The sequence below is a fragment of the Mustelus asterias genome, chromosome 2 (genome assembly GCF_964213995.1).
Source record: "Mustelus asterias chromosome 2, sMusAst1.hap1.1, whole genome shotgun sequence".
Lineage (NCBI taxonomy): Eukaryota > Metazoa > Chordata > Chondrichthyes > Carcharhiniformes > Triakidae > Mustelus > Mustelus asterias.
The window spans coordinates 92593652-92608458 of NC_135802.1; the positions used below are offsets into that span (position 1 = coordinate 92593652).

The 14807-nt window shown below is 44.1% G+C and overlaps 1 protein-coding gene across 1 annotated transcript in view; it reads right to left on the reverse strand.

Moving 5' to 3' along the window:
- The window catches only part of macc1 (MET transcriptional regulator MACC1), a 67488-nt gene that overhangs the window by 18870 nt on the left and 33811 nt on the right, over window positions 1–14807 (reverse strand). Inside the window, exons 2-3 of the mRNA XM_078238500.1 lie at window positions 3515–3629; window positions 395–2460 (exon numbers count right to left, since the gene is read on the reverse strand). Coding sequence (XP_078094626.1) covers window positions 395–2460; window positions 3515–3617 — 2169 coding nt within the window. The 5' untranslated portion in view covers window positions 3618–3629. The remainder of the gene's footprint in view (window positions 1–394; window positions 2461–3514; window positions 3630–14807) is intronic.

The following is a 14807-nucleotide window of genomic DNA, read 5'->3' on the forward strand; positions in this document are numbered from 1 at the left end:
ACGTTCAATGGGTAAGAAAAGTCACACTTCTTCCCACCCAAAACATACTAATTACAGGCAGTAAGAAAGCACACACATTTGGTCCGTGACAGAATGCAATGAAATGCAGGCATAGTTGCATGGGTGAACGCAACTGTCATTTTCTACTCTGAATTCCCACAAACTGTAAAGAGATTTAATGACCAAACAATATGATTTTTGGTGAATTTGCTTTGGGAAGAACGAAGACATTTGGAAAACTCACATCATAGAATCTCTAATGTAACCCGAACCAATGAACAGAGAGAAGGATCTGAGTTTATCTTGCATCAAAAAAAAAACAGCACTGGTAATGCAGTATGCTGCTGCTACTATCACAGTGTATTGAAATGCCAACCACATCAAGACTACTTACCAGAACAACTTCATATAGAAATTTTCTTTTGACCCTGTTGTCAGCAGCGTGGCAGTCTTCTTTCAGCTTCTCCAACGTACATGCAACTCGTTCCGATTCACTCTCAACAGGTCTCCTGCAAATTTCATCCAGCGAGAGGTCAGTGTATCCAAGCACTTCCGCAAAGGCCTTCCAACTGGAAATATTCTGAGTGATGAGTGTACGGATGGATGAATACATATAAGTCAATTTCTTAAGAGGAATCATAATTTGATTGAGCAATATCTTGGTCGTGACCTTTACATCTGAAAAGTCCATGACTTGCTCTCGAGAAATTACCTTCACATTTTTGCAGTGCACAAGGCCTATCTTTCCTCGTAAGAAACCAACATACCATTCTTTGATCCTTGTTTGACCAATGACTTTAATCTTGTCCATCCCAAGAAGTGCAATAGTGTCACCTTTGAAATATTCCAATAAATATTCAATCTTTGGTTGTCTCAGCACAGGTTTCAGCGCCACTCCATATTTAAGAATATTTACTGGCTTCTCTTGAAATATGGGATATTTAACTGGTGACGTTTCACCCGAAGGGGCAGCTGTTAGTGGTTCTTTCCATCTCTGGAAACGTCTTTTCACATTTGATTTAGGTGTTGGGTTGGGTGTCTGGACGCTGAATTTTGTTAGTACATCCTGGTTGGCGCCTATGACTTGGACCCCGAGTTGAAATGAATGAATTTCTCCAGATTTGCACATAGACAAAGAAAATTGCTGTCGAACGGTTTTACCTATTTTTAGCAAAGACCTTTGAATTTTTTCATTCTGGTCAGCTCCTTGTACTTCGTACTTCGAGTCATTGGGAAAAATTAAAATTTCAAAATCTCGTGGCGTATCTAACTGAAACTGATGCTTTCCCCAGAGTTGAAGTACAACTGGTGGCAAATTTTTATTGCTTTTCTTAACATCTGTAAGCTTTTGTGGAACTTGATTGTGACCAAAGATTACACACACTGCAGTAAAAACTGGATGAATATGTTTGGGCCCATAAACGCCAATGGTAATCATTTTGTTAAGGTAATCCCAAACTGTCAATGCAGGAGGCTGAATGGTTTTAGCTTGAACTGCTGCTACAATGTACATACAAGGACTTAGATTTTCCAGCTTTACTTGCATAACATCTTTATATACATATATGTCGTGCACCTTCTCAAAAGGGCCCTCCTTGCTATCACTGTAGAGACACATGGTTTCAGTCATAACTTGACTCATAGGATCGGATTTCACATCAGCTGTCACCTTCATTTCCAAAGAAATACAACCTTTGGTATTGAAATTGCTCAGCTTTAGCTCCAGTAATGGACCAATAGTTGTACAAAGATCATTGTTCAGTACCTGAGGTGGGTCAAGCAAGGACTTCATTGCCACTTCCTGGATTTCTCCTGGTAGAACATGACCTTCAGGTATATGGACACTTATGTCGGATTCAGGCAACTGAAGTGACCCCCCTTTATGGTCTATCTTACAAACAATGTGAGTTTCAATAGCCTGTGTCTGCCCCCAGCCAGGGTTTTGGCTTATCATGTCCAAATCAAGACAGGATCTAGTTAGCTGCCTATGATTCAACCATGCCATTTTGTAGGCTTCTCTGTCATTTTGAAATGATTCCAAATTCGGCACCATAAATTGGCTCACTGGGCGATTATTTTGAGGGACTTCTTCTTTGCTCGAAAAATCCAAAATATCTGAAGCACTTTTCCACCTTCCATGTTGCTTGGCGAAAGGTTTTCCAATATAGATTAGGTGATCAATATCCAATTCGTCAGTTGAAGAGCCCACAGAGTCTGTACCTCTTGGATTTTCAAACAGCAACAGTGAATCCTCCATTATCCCCGACATTGGGCATGATAGCTTGTTGTCACTCGTTTTGGTAATGTCGTCTAAAAATGGGTTTGATCCTGATAAACCGTTCCAAAATGGGTTTGTGTTCTGAGAAACTGCTTGGCTAGGAAGATCAAATACTAATTCATTCCAGTCTTTGAGTAAATCTGTGTCTTGTCCATGTGAAACCTCTCGACAGCTGCTGTTATCTATTAGGGGATGAAAGAAATAAACTGTGGGTTAGAAAATTTTGGAAGAATAAATCCGAAAACACAAAAGACTCACAAGCAAGTGAATCAAAATATGGAAAAACACCAAGCAATCAGTCCAAAGATGTACGGGTTGGGTGGATTGGCGATGCTAAATTGCCCCTTAGTGTTAGGGGGACTATCTAGGGTAAATGCATGGGGTTCTGGGGATAGGGTCTGGGTGAGATTGTGGTCAGTGCAGACTCGATAGGCTGCACCATAGGATTCTAGATCAGGATTTTATGTCAATAATGATCATTGTATATTTTGATTTTTGTACATTGAGAAATAAAAACTGCACAGTGCCCAGATGCCAACTGTGGTGAACCATCGTTGGTTACCACTGTGGGGTTATTCCAATGTTACTGTCGGGTTAGGGTGTTGACACTGTGGGGTTGTTATAATGTTGTTGTTGGGTTAGGGTGTTTACACTGTGGGATTAATATACCTGTGGTGGATGCTGTTATGGCACATCCCGGTCGGGCCCCGCCTCCTGGGGAGAGGTATAAGACCCTCTGCTCAGGCGGGACCCCTCCAGTCTGGAATGGTGTACTCGTGTTTAGATAGTTCCATTGTTTGTCAATAAAAGCCTTCAATCGCTGAAGCCTTGTACCTCGTGCTTGATTGTCGCGCATCACCAACGCAATCATTTCATAAAGAATGATCTGAGGCCTGATCAAAATTGGACCTTGAGCCTCATTTAAATTAAACCTGTATACTACCACGTGGCTTGCTAATGAAGCGAACACAAAATTTCAGGCTGCTGTGACGCTGGCATCTACACTCGAATAGATTATGGGTGCGGGTAGCGGGGGAAGGCGTTGATTCGGGGTTGAAGACCATCAGATGTAGGCCGTCCCACTGCTAATCTGGACTGCTTTGTGGCTCAAAATCAAAACACTAATTTTACTGCTAAATAGTTAGTCAACTGAAAATGAATCTGTCCACAAACAGAGCCAGAAATAAACAAGAACTGGAGCAAACATTTATTATGTAGTATAAGAATTTTCAATACCTTTGAAAAATACGTTATTTGTTGATGGGTTTTCATCCAGATCAATCAGTGTTCCTTCTGATCTGCTGCGGGTATGATGAGGAGAATGTGTCCAAACAGCCATGTTGTTCTAGTTCTGTCAAAAATAATGACATATCATAAACATTATGATTTGATTATTGGAGGTGACAATGGATACCAAATGCCCTGAAATCACTTGCAAATATTTATTTATTACAGAGAGCAATTTGATTTATTTTGTGGTAACATGTTTACCATTTGGTTACATTCCAAACAGCCAGACTCCAACCAATATTTACGCACTGGTTTCAAAAACTGTCAGTTTGAAATCGCTTAAATCTTTCACGCTGCAAATCATCCCAATGCTCGATATGTGGGCCAAGGTGACATTGAAGAATATGTGCAAGGTTGATCGTGGAACCAGGAAGTGCATCAACAGAATGCGCAGTAGACTTGCATCCAGCTCAGATATTTTATTCTCAGGTAAGAGGCCGAGGTCCAGCCCCACCTATTTGTGCAACAGGACTGCAAATGGTGGTGGGCAGCTTGATTTAATGAGTGTACAGTCATGGGGCAGCTGATCACCTTCACACCCCTGCACTTAGGAGAGTCACAGACTAAAGTCACAACTCGGACACAAAACTCTCATTTGGTGCATGGGTCACGTATGCTTAACACTTCCAATGATCAAAAGGTACACAGATCATGTGCGAATTCTTAAGAAAATGTTCAAGCTTATTTTTATTTCTTTAAACTTTGTATATGTACATCCTCATTATTTAGGATTCCAAAATGCAGTTTATGCTTCAGATTCCAATCATTCCCTGAGAACATCCCACGAGATTATTCGGGTTATGTATTGGGTAATCCACGCAGGTGGTGAACCTTGATTTGTAAGCAAGACACAAAAGGCTGAATTTTAACGCACTCAGTGAGGAAAGCTGGCAATGCATCAGGAACATAGAAGATTGGGCAACAGATTTCCCAGTAGCTTTTTCATGGAGCATTACCATCTGGGTTTCCTGGAAAATTAGAGAAGGCAAGCATGATGACAACCCACACCATACTACTGAAGCTGTACCAGTTAAAAAGAACTCTGCAAGGGGTCAGAATGGATCTGTTATACAATTGTGAAGAGAGTGGCTCAATGTTTTGAGTTTTTATGAAGGGTGGCTGCCTCACAGTTCCCTGATGCATCTCTGAAATCATACTGCGGACTGCTAGAGCAAGCAGAGCAAGTTGATCTCAGCAGACGGGAGAAATGAACCTGCCTCAGAGACCAAGGCGGCATAGTTGGAAATGGCCGAGGCGGTGAGCTGGATTATGGTCCCTTCCTCCTGGATGCAATGGTGTAAGGGATTAAATTACATCCTCCGGAAAGGAAAGTTACGTTGTATCACAACATTCTATTGCAAAACTGCTCAATGACTTTTCTAGCCCACTCCTGTACAATATTCCTCAGACAAACACACCTTGCAGGTCTACCCATTTCTATCATCTCAAGAACATCTGCCATCCTTACCTGGGATGGCCTCCATGTGACTCCAGATCATCAGCATCGTGGTGGACTCTTAACTGTGCTCTGAAATGGCCCACCAACCCACACAGTTTAGGGGCAATAAATACAGGTCCAGCCAATGACACCCACATCCCACAAATGAATAAAACATAGGTGTTGAGCTTTGGGGGCTATTGATAGAGGGGGCTACTCTGAAGTAGCAGCAGCAGAAAGAGGTTCAAGTTTTAATGACATTTCCAGAGGCATTGTGCACAAATGGAGAGATATCTTTACTATGATGCCTCAGGTCTTAGCACTGATGCTCACCTCTGTCAAAAGAAGCATCAGATGTGGCAGGCAACTGTATGCATTGTTATTGTCACCAGTGGCCAGAACAACTGTCTGTCAGTACACATTGAAGGGAAGAAAGCCTCATCTTGGCTGTTCAACAAAGTGTTCTCCAGCTGGTTAGCGAGGAAGTGTGGGTGGCCACCAGCAGGAAGATGGAGAAAGGGGACATTGAAGTGCGGACTCTGCTCAGAATGACCCACTCCTCCTCTGTCCTCCCCCAGTCAGAGAACCCACATGCTGATTTCTGATTCACTGGGTGACTGTGCCCCCAGACAGGCAGGATAGTCTTTGGCGGGGCTCACCCAGACTCAAAAGGGTGTCAGCCACAAACAGCTGATCAGAGAACCAGCAGCCTTCCACTAGCTCTGCTGAAACCATAGGGGTCGTACCACATAGGAGTAATAGGAGGAGAAAGGCTTTGTGGTTTCACAAGGATAATCAATGTGTTTAACTAGCACTTTGAACATTCAATGTTTATGCACTGTCTTCTCTTAGGCAGCCCCTCAGAGTCAACAATGGCTTGATTTCACACTGAGTTCTCAGGTGACTGAGGCACCCAATGTATGACCTATAGTCTCTGTCACAAGTGGGGCAGATGGTGGTTGGAGGACTAAGTGGCTAGGGTACCCGGGTTGTCATGCGTTCCCTTCATGGTTAACACGAAGCTTCAGCTGGGTCTCAGCCACAAAACTCAACTTCTTCCTGGATGCATTCCCTCCACTTCTGAGCAGCTGACTTGGCAAGACAAGGCGGCCAAATTTCAGGGAAAGATTTTTGGGCAGAAGTTCCATCATCGTCAGCTGCCCCTCAATTCGCAAATGGTGTCTGCTCAGGATCACAAGATTCAGCCACCTGTCTTCATCTGACTGAACAGGCTGATTCATGACCACACACCTTTGGGGACACAGGGCAAGATATCCCACGAGGTAGTGGGATCCAGAGAGTACGGCAGGATATCCCATGAGGTAGTGAGATCCAGAGGGCAGGAGTGGCTCTGCCTTGCCATTAGGGTGTTGGGGCTCAAAGAATGATGCAGCTTGATGGACAACTTGTCACTATGTTGAACGATTGGTCGCAAGTTCCTCCTATTCATTAAGGTCAATGCTGCTGTGTTTCAAGGAGAGCTTCAGAGTGTCTTTGAAGCATTTTCTCTGTCCGCCCCTGGAATTTGGCTGGCGTTTCGCACTGCTGAAGCCACAGGGGAAGTTGAGCAAACAGGATATCCAACATTGAAAACACTTCAATAAGCGACTAACTATGCACTGTACATTTCAGATGTTTGCTGTATGATAACTGTGTTTAACAAATCCAAACCTATTAATCATTTGTCGCAATAGGCAGGAGGTGTACAATTTGTGACTTCTGAGGCTGACAATCAGGATCAAACTTGAAGTAACTCAGCCTGAATTTGCACTGGTTATTTCTGACAAAAGGTCATCTACCTGAAGTGTTAACCGTTTTACTCACCACACTTTCTGCCTGGTCTACTCCTTCAGCATTTTGAGTTTTGTTTCAGGTTTTTGCATCTGCAGCATTTTGTTTTGGCACTTGCTACTTATTAGCTCGTCTTGTTTGAACTTAGTGGGCCTGCTTGTTTGGTAAGGGCTGTTCTTAGATATGACACCTCATTGGCAAATAAATCTGAAATCAGAACACCAGGTTACCACTAAGGGGATAGATTGATACTTCATATCTGGTCACTTTTGAAAGAAATGTGCTCTTTCACAGGATGTGGATGATGCTGGCGAGGCCAGCATTTGTTGTCCATCTCTAACTGCCCTCAAGCAGGTGGTGGTGAGTCACCTTCTAAAATCGCCGCTGTCCATGTGATGCAGTTATACCCACAGTAATGTTAGGAAGAGTGTTCTGGGATTTTGACTTGGTGATAGCAAATGAATGGCGGCAATCTAGTTATAAGTCAGTTTGGGATGCAGTTTGGAGGGGAGCTGGCAGGTTGTGGTGTTCTCTTGTACCTGCTGCCCTTGTCCTTCTTGGTGGGAGGGGTCACCTGCTAAGCTCTATGGAATAAAATGATGCAACCCACAAAAACAAATATATCAAAACCCCCAAACACAATACAGATCTACAGGGGTTTTACAATGCTCTGCTCAGATTGCACTTGGTACTGCAGTTGCTCAGGTCACTTACAAGATATACAAGCACTAGAGAAGGTACAGAGAAGAGGATCAAAACTGATCCTCACTGAAAAGGGCGAGTATTGGGCCAGTATTAAAAAAGCTCTATAGAACGGCATGGTAGCATAGTGGGTTAGCACTACTGCTTCACAGCTCCAGGGACCTGGGTTCAATTCCCAGCATGGGTCACTGTCTGTGTGGAGTTTGCACATTCTCCTCGTGTCTGCGTGGGTTTCCTCCGGGTGCTCCGGTTTCCTCCCACAGTCCAAAGATGTGCGGGTTAGGTTGATTGGCCATGCTAAAATTGCCCTTAGTGTCCTGGGATGCGTAGGTTAGAGGGATTCGTTGGTAAATATGTAGGGATATGGGGGTAGGGCCTGGGTGGGATTGTGGTCGGTGCAGACTCGATGGGCTGAATGGCCTCTTTCTGAGCTGTAGGGTTTCTAAGATTTCTAAGATTCTTTCTAAGAACAGAAAGGAAGCAGTTAAGGGAGGATGTAATTGAGATATGTATAAGTATTAATAGGTATGGAGAAATTTCAAATTAAATCAAGGCATTAAGACCCAAGGATATAAAAGTAAATTAGAGCAAAGTAAATTTAAAAGCATACATTAGGAAGAACATTTTCATCATGTTTTCATGAGATTTTGCTAGGTGTTGTAGGAAGGGCAAAGCCTCGAAGCTAGCTTCTATAATGGAATAGTTAAGAGGGCTGACCTTGATACTGCAAAGTAGAATGATGTGAACTTTGTGACATTTTTAAAACAACTGAAATGAGGGTATCAATGCTAAATTAGTTCTGTCACAAGCGTAGCAGTACATACACAGAGATCTCACATATAAAACAAGGAGCAAGTCCTTTCATTCACTCCATTTCACCCCATTCCATTTGCTGCCTCTGCCATTGTCTTTCGATGAATCGCTGTGATGCGCTGCCCTTCATTAATGTAGCCTGTCTGTTTCTGGCTCTCTCATTCCCCTCTTTAAAAATTATTCCAGATTAATCACTGCAAAAACAACGGGGTGATTTTTAGCCTGCACTAGCTGTTAGCGAGGCCAATGATGATGTGCAGACTACAGCGAGAATTGGGAAATGCGATTCTTGCCGGCGAGATCGAATTCCCAATTTTCTAGCCGCCCCCTCCCCCCCCCCACCCTTGCTAGTGCCGTAACTAGAATCCCGCCACGGAGGGTTAGGAACCACATTTAAATACAACATATCACCAGCAAGCGCCCCCCTCCCTCACTAAATATTCATCGGGCACCAGCGTAATGTCATGCCACCATGATTTACAACAGCTGTATAAAAATGAGAACCTGGTGACCTCACCTCCAAGGGGGGCATAGTGGAGGGGAGCACTCAGGTCGCCATCATCCACCAGGGTGCCAATTGCAGGGGGGGCATGGAGAGGACGCAGGGGGAATCCAAATAAGTGTAACTCAGGGCCGGGGTTTCAGTCCCGGCATCTCTCGCAGGCCTTAGTAGCCTTTCATGACTGAGAGCCTCTGGATTTAAAGGGATCCGGTGGCTGGTTTGCAGACTGCGCTTCCCATGTCCTCCTTGTTGGGCTTGTGGTGGTATCACTACTGAGGGTCAGTGCTTCTGGAGTGGCAGCTGGAGAGTGGGTGGGAGCAGGTGAATCCACTGGGTCAGCACAGGGAGTGACTGTGAGATCCCTGGGTGGGGTCCTGTGAGATGCCAGGCTGCATTGACAGAGTGGGGGACTCTGCCATAGAGTGGTTCTAAGCATCATGGAGGCTGAAGACCCTCAGACAGGCGGCGAGGGAGTGAATGCAGTGAGAATGAGCCTGCACAGTCAGGCTGAACTTTGCAGCATGAGGACATGAGTTATCTGAAAGTCCCAAGGCCACTGGTTATGGCGACCAGGCTGTCAGGAATTAGTATCCGGGTGGCTGGCTATTTAAGTTGGAAGGTTGGTTTATTCTGAGGCCCATGAGAGCTGGGGGAATGAGGGTGCCATCTCAGGATGCATTTGACTGTCAACTGCAGTTTTCGCATGCATCAGATGTGTGTCTCACTGAACACAAGAAGAAGCCTGTTGCCTAATTAATTCCCTGACAAGGCAATTATGCAAACTTAGTCAGCACTGCAATGCATGAGTGCAAAACTGATTGGTGCCGAATAGTTACCCCCAAGCATTGAATGGCAAGCCTAATAGTTATGTCTCTATAACAGGGAGGTAACACAGATGTGAGCCCCAACACAAGACATAGTGAAGGCAATCATCAATCACTCCATTCAGAAAATGATAGGTGGCAGGAGCTCATTCTCCCGAGGTTAGAATGCAGATCCACTGAATCGCCCTCACTCCTCATCTCGGGAAAGGCCCACTTAGACGCGAAAGGATTGGAGCGCTTCATTCAGGTAGAGTCAGAGGGACATCTGTGGGAAATTGGCTATGGACAGGGGAGGGAGTGAGGATCATTGGAAAGGCGCTCACATAAGGGAATGTTCATGGGTGGATGCCCCAGATTCCGAGAGCGCTGCGGGCTAGAGAATTGTCAGGACTCACTTTGATGTTCTCTTCCTTTCATTTTTGGTTCAGGAGAATCATGGAGCCAGTCAAGTGGACAATTCTTTTGACTGCTATTGAGCAGCAACAGTGATATCAACATGCCGCTGCACGCGGCCAGGACTGGTACCCTGCAGGGGAGGGGGAGGTAGGACGTGTTGATTTTCCGGGAGCAGGCCCTACCTTGTATTAAGTTGAACTTTCTCTACAGCCTAGCTATGACTGTAACACTACATTCTGCACTCTCACCTTTTCTTCCCTATGTACGGTATGCTTTTTCTGTATAGCACGCAAGAAACAATTCTTTTCACTGTATACTGATACACGTGACAATAATAAATCAAATCAACTTGGATTGGGACCAGGCAAGCCAGAATATCAGGGCCATGGATTCACCCACATTGCAGGCATGCCCCAGGTGCCAGTGTCATCAACTGCAACCATATGGCTCTGTGGTCTCCATGGTGACATGGGGTGCCATTTGTGAACTTCAAAGGATACTACTCCCTCAAAGTCCAGATCGTCTGTGACCACCATCATGCAGGTGTGTCGTCTACAGCATGGAGCTCATGCTCTCAGACACGGAGGTTTGGGGTGTGTGATGTGGTGGCAGTGGTGCTCAGCAAGGGTAGCTCTGATATTTAAGGATGACATCAGGGTGGTAGTGACAGGTGATATAGGTTCTATGCAAAAAAGGTTGAATCCATTTGGGTGGAAATTAGAAATAGTAAGGAGAGTCACCGATAAGCGTAGTCTATAGGCCACCTAATAATTACATCATGTTGGAGCAAGAAATAAACAAAGAAATAACTGATGCATGTAAAAATGGTACAGCAATTATCATGGGGGATTTTAATCTGCATATTAATTGGTCAAACCAGGTCAGTCAAGCCTTGAGGAGTTCATAGAACGTATCCGCGATAGCTTCCTTGAACAGTATGTCATGGAACCTATGAGGGAGCAAGCTATCCTAGATCTGGTCCTGTGTAATGAGACAGGAATAATTAATGATCTTGCAGTTAGGGATCCTCTCAGAAGAAGCGATCATAGTATGGTTGAATTTAAAATACAGATGGGGCGTGAGAAGGTAAAATCCAATATGAGTGCCTTGTGCTTAAACAAAGGAGACTACAAAGGGATGAGAGAGGCGTTGGCTAAGGGGTAGACTGGGAGCAAAACCTTTATGGTGGGACAATTGAGGAACAGTGGAGGACTTTCAAAGCGATCTTTCACTAAATTATATATCAGTGATAAGGAAGGACTGTAGAAAAAGAGATAATCAGCCATGGATATCTAAGCAAATAAAGGAGGGTATCAAATTGAAAGAAAATGCATACAAAGTGGCAAAGATTAGTGGGAACCTAGAGGATTGGGAAATCTTTTAAGGTCAACAGAAAGCCACGAAAAAAGCCATAAAGAAAAGTAAGATGGATTACTAGAGTAAACTAGCTCAGAATATAAAAACAGATAGCAAAAGTTTCTACAAATATATAAAACGAAAAAGAGTGGCTAAAATAAACATTGGTCCTTTAGAGGATGAGAAGGGGGATGGAATAACTGGAAATGAGAAAATGGCTGAGGCATTGAACAGGTATTTTGTGTCGGTCTTCACACTGGAAGACACAATTAACATGCTAAAAATTGATGACAGGAAGGTGAGAACCTAGAAACTATTATCACGAAAGAGGTAGTGTTGGACAAGTTAATGGGGCTAAAGGTAGACAAGTCTCCTGGTCCTGATGGAATGCATCCCAGGGTACTAAAAGAGGTGGCGGGAGAAATAGCAAATGCACTAGTGGTAATTTACCAAACTTCGCTGGACTCTGGGGTGGTTTCTGCAGATTGAAAAAGAGCAAATGTGTCACCACTGTTTAAAAAAGGAGGTAGACAAAAGGCAGGTAACTATAGGCCGGTTAGCTTAACTTCTGTAGTAGGGAAAGTGCTTGAATCTATCAAGGAAGAAATAGCGAGACATTTGGATATAAATAGTCCCATTGGTAGGACGCAGCATGGTTCATGAAGGGAAGGTCATGTTTGACTAATTTGGTGGAATTCTTTGAGAACATTACATGTGCAGTGGACAATGGGGAACCAGTGGGTGTGGTGTATCTGGATTTCCAGAAGGCATTTGACAAGGTGCCGCACCAAAGACTGCTACATAAGATAAGGTGCACGGTGTTACGGGTAATGTATTAGCATGGATACAGGATTAGTTAACTAACAGAAAACAAAAAGAGTGGGGGTAAATGGGTGTTTTTCTGGTTGGCGATCAGTGACTAGTGTGCCTCAGGGATCATAAAAACATAAGAACATAAGAAATAGGAGCAGGAGTAGGCCATCTAGCCCTTCGAGCCTACCCCGCCATTCAATAAGATCATGGCTGATCTGAAGTGGATCAGTTCCACTTACCCGCCTGATCCCCATTACCCCTAATTCCCTTACCGATCAGGAATCCATCTATCCGTGATTTAAACATATTCAACGAGGTAGCCTCCACCACTTCAGTGGGCAGAGAATTCTAGAGATTCACCACCCTCTAAGAGAAAACGTTCCTCCTCAACTCTGTCCTTAACTGACCCCCCTTTATTTTGAGGCTGTGCCCTCTAGTTCTAGCTTCCTTTCTAAGTGGAAAGAATCTCTCCACCTCTACCTTATCCAGCCCCTTCATTATCTTATAGGTCTCTATAAGATCCCCCCTCAGCCTTCTAAATTCCAATGAGTACAAACCCAATCTGCTCAGTTTCTCCTCATAATCAACACCCCTCATCTCCGGTATCAACCTGGTGAACCTTCTCTGCACTCCCTCCAAGGCCAATATGTCCTTCCGCAAGTAAGGGGACCAATACTGCACACAATATTCCAGCTGCGGCCTCACCAATGCCCTGTACAGATGCAGCAAGACATCTCTGCTTTTATATTCTATCCCCCTTGCGATATAGGCCAACATCCCATTTGCCTTCTTGATCACCTGTTGCACCTGCAGACTGGGTTTTTGCGTCTCATGCACAAGGACCCCCAGGTCCCTTTGCACAGCAGCATGTTGCAATTTTTTTTCATTTAGATAATAATCCAATTTGCTATTATTTCCTCCAAAGTGAATAACCTCGCATTTGTCAACGTTATACTCCATCTGCCAGATCCTCGCCCACTCACTCAGCCTGTCCAAATCTCTTTGCAGACCTTCTACGCCCTCCACACGATTCACTTTTCCACTTATCTTTGTATCATCTGCAAACTTTGTTACCCTACACCCAGTCCCTTCCTCCAGATCGTCTATATAAATGGTAAATAGTTGAGGCCACAATTGTTGGGACCACGATTTACATAGATGATTTGGGACCAAGTGTAGTGTCAAAATTCGCAGATGACACTGAGATGAGTGGCAGAGCAAAATGTGCAGAGGATGCTGGAAGTCTGTAAAGAGATATAGATAGTCTAAGTGAGTGGGCGAGGGTCTAGCAGATGGAGTACAATGTTGGTAAATGTAAGGTCATCAATTCTGGTAGGAATAACAGCAAAATGGACTATTATTTAAATGGTAAAAATTGCAGCATGCTGCTGCGCAGAAGGACCTAGGTGTCCTTGTGCAAGAATCACAAGAAGTTGGTTTGCAAGTGGAGCAGGTAATTAAGAAAGCAAATGCAATTTTGTCCTTCATTGCTAGAGGGATGGAGTTTAAAAACAGCGAGGTTATGTTGCAGTTGTATAAGGTGCTGGTGAGGCCACACCTGGAGTACTGTATACAGTTTTGATCTCCTTACTTGAGAAAGGATATACTGGCACTGGAGGGGGTGCAGAGGAAATTCACTAGGTTGATTCCAGAGTTGAGAGGGTTGGCTTATGAGGAGAGACTGAGTAGACTGGGGCTATACACATTGGAATTCAGAAGAATGAGGGGAGATTTTATAGAAACATAAGATTATGAATGGAATAGATAAGATAGAAGCAGGGAAGTTGTTTCCACTGGCAGGTGAAACTAGAACTAAGGGGCATGGCCTCAAAATAAGGGGAAGCAGATTTAGGACTGAGTTGAGAAGAAATTTCTTCACCCAAAGGGTTGTGAATCTGTGGAATTTCCTGCCCAGTGAAGCAGTTGAGGCTACCTCATTGAATGTTTTTAAGGCAAGGATAGATAAATCTTTGAACAGTAAAGGAATTAAGGGTTATGGTGAGCGGGCGGGTAAGTGGAGCTGAGTCCACGAAAAGATCAGCCATGATCTTATTGAATGGTTGTGCAGGCTCGAGGGGCCAGATAGCCAACTCCTGCTCCTAGTTCTCATGTTTTTATGTTCTTGTTACTTCAATCGGAGCCCATCCTGACAGTGGTATATCATGGGACCTGCTCCTTCACTGACATGATGTGGAGATGCCAGCGTTGGACTGGGGTAAATACAGTAAGAATTTTAACAACACCAGGTTAAAGTCCAACAGGTTTATTTGGTAGCAAATGCCATTAGCTTTCGGAGTGCTGCTCCTTCATCAGATGGAGGGGATATCCCTTTGGCTGGGTGGCTTCCTTGCCCTTTTTGCCCCCGCTGCACCACTCTGCCATAAAATGGGGAAATCCCACCCATTGTAACTATGGAAAATGAATTGCAACTAAGCTTGCCTTTTAGTGAACAATAACATTACAACTGCAAGGAAGAAATGCTTTTCAACATTCTGCATGATGTTTCACTGTTTTAGAAGTAAGTCGGAAGTTAAAAACTGCACAAAAGCAATCAGTTGCAATTGGCAGTGTTTTTAGCTCTCATGAAACGTTTACAAAAATAAA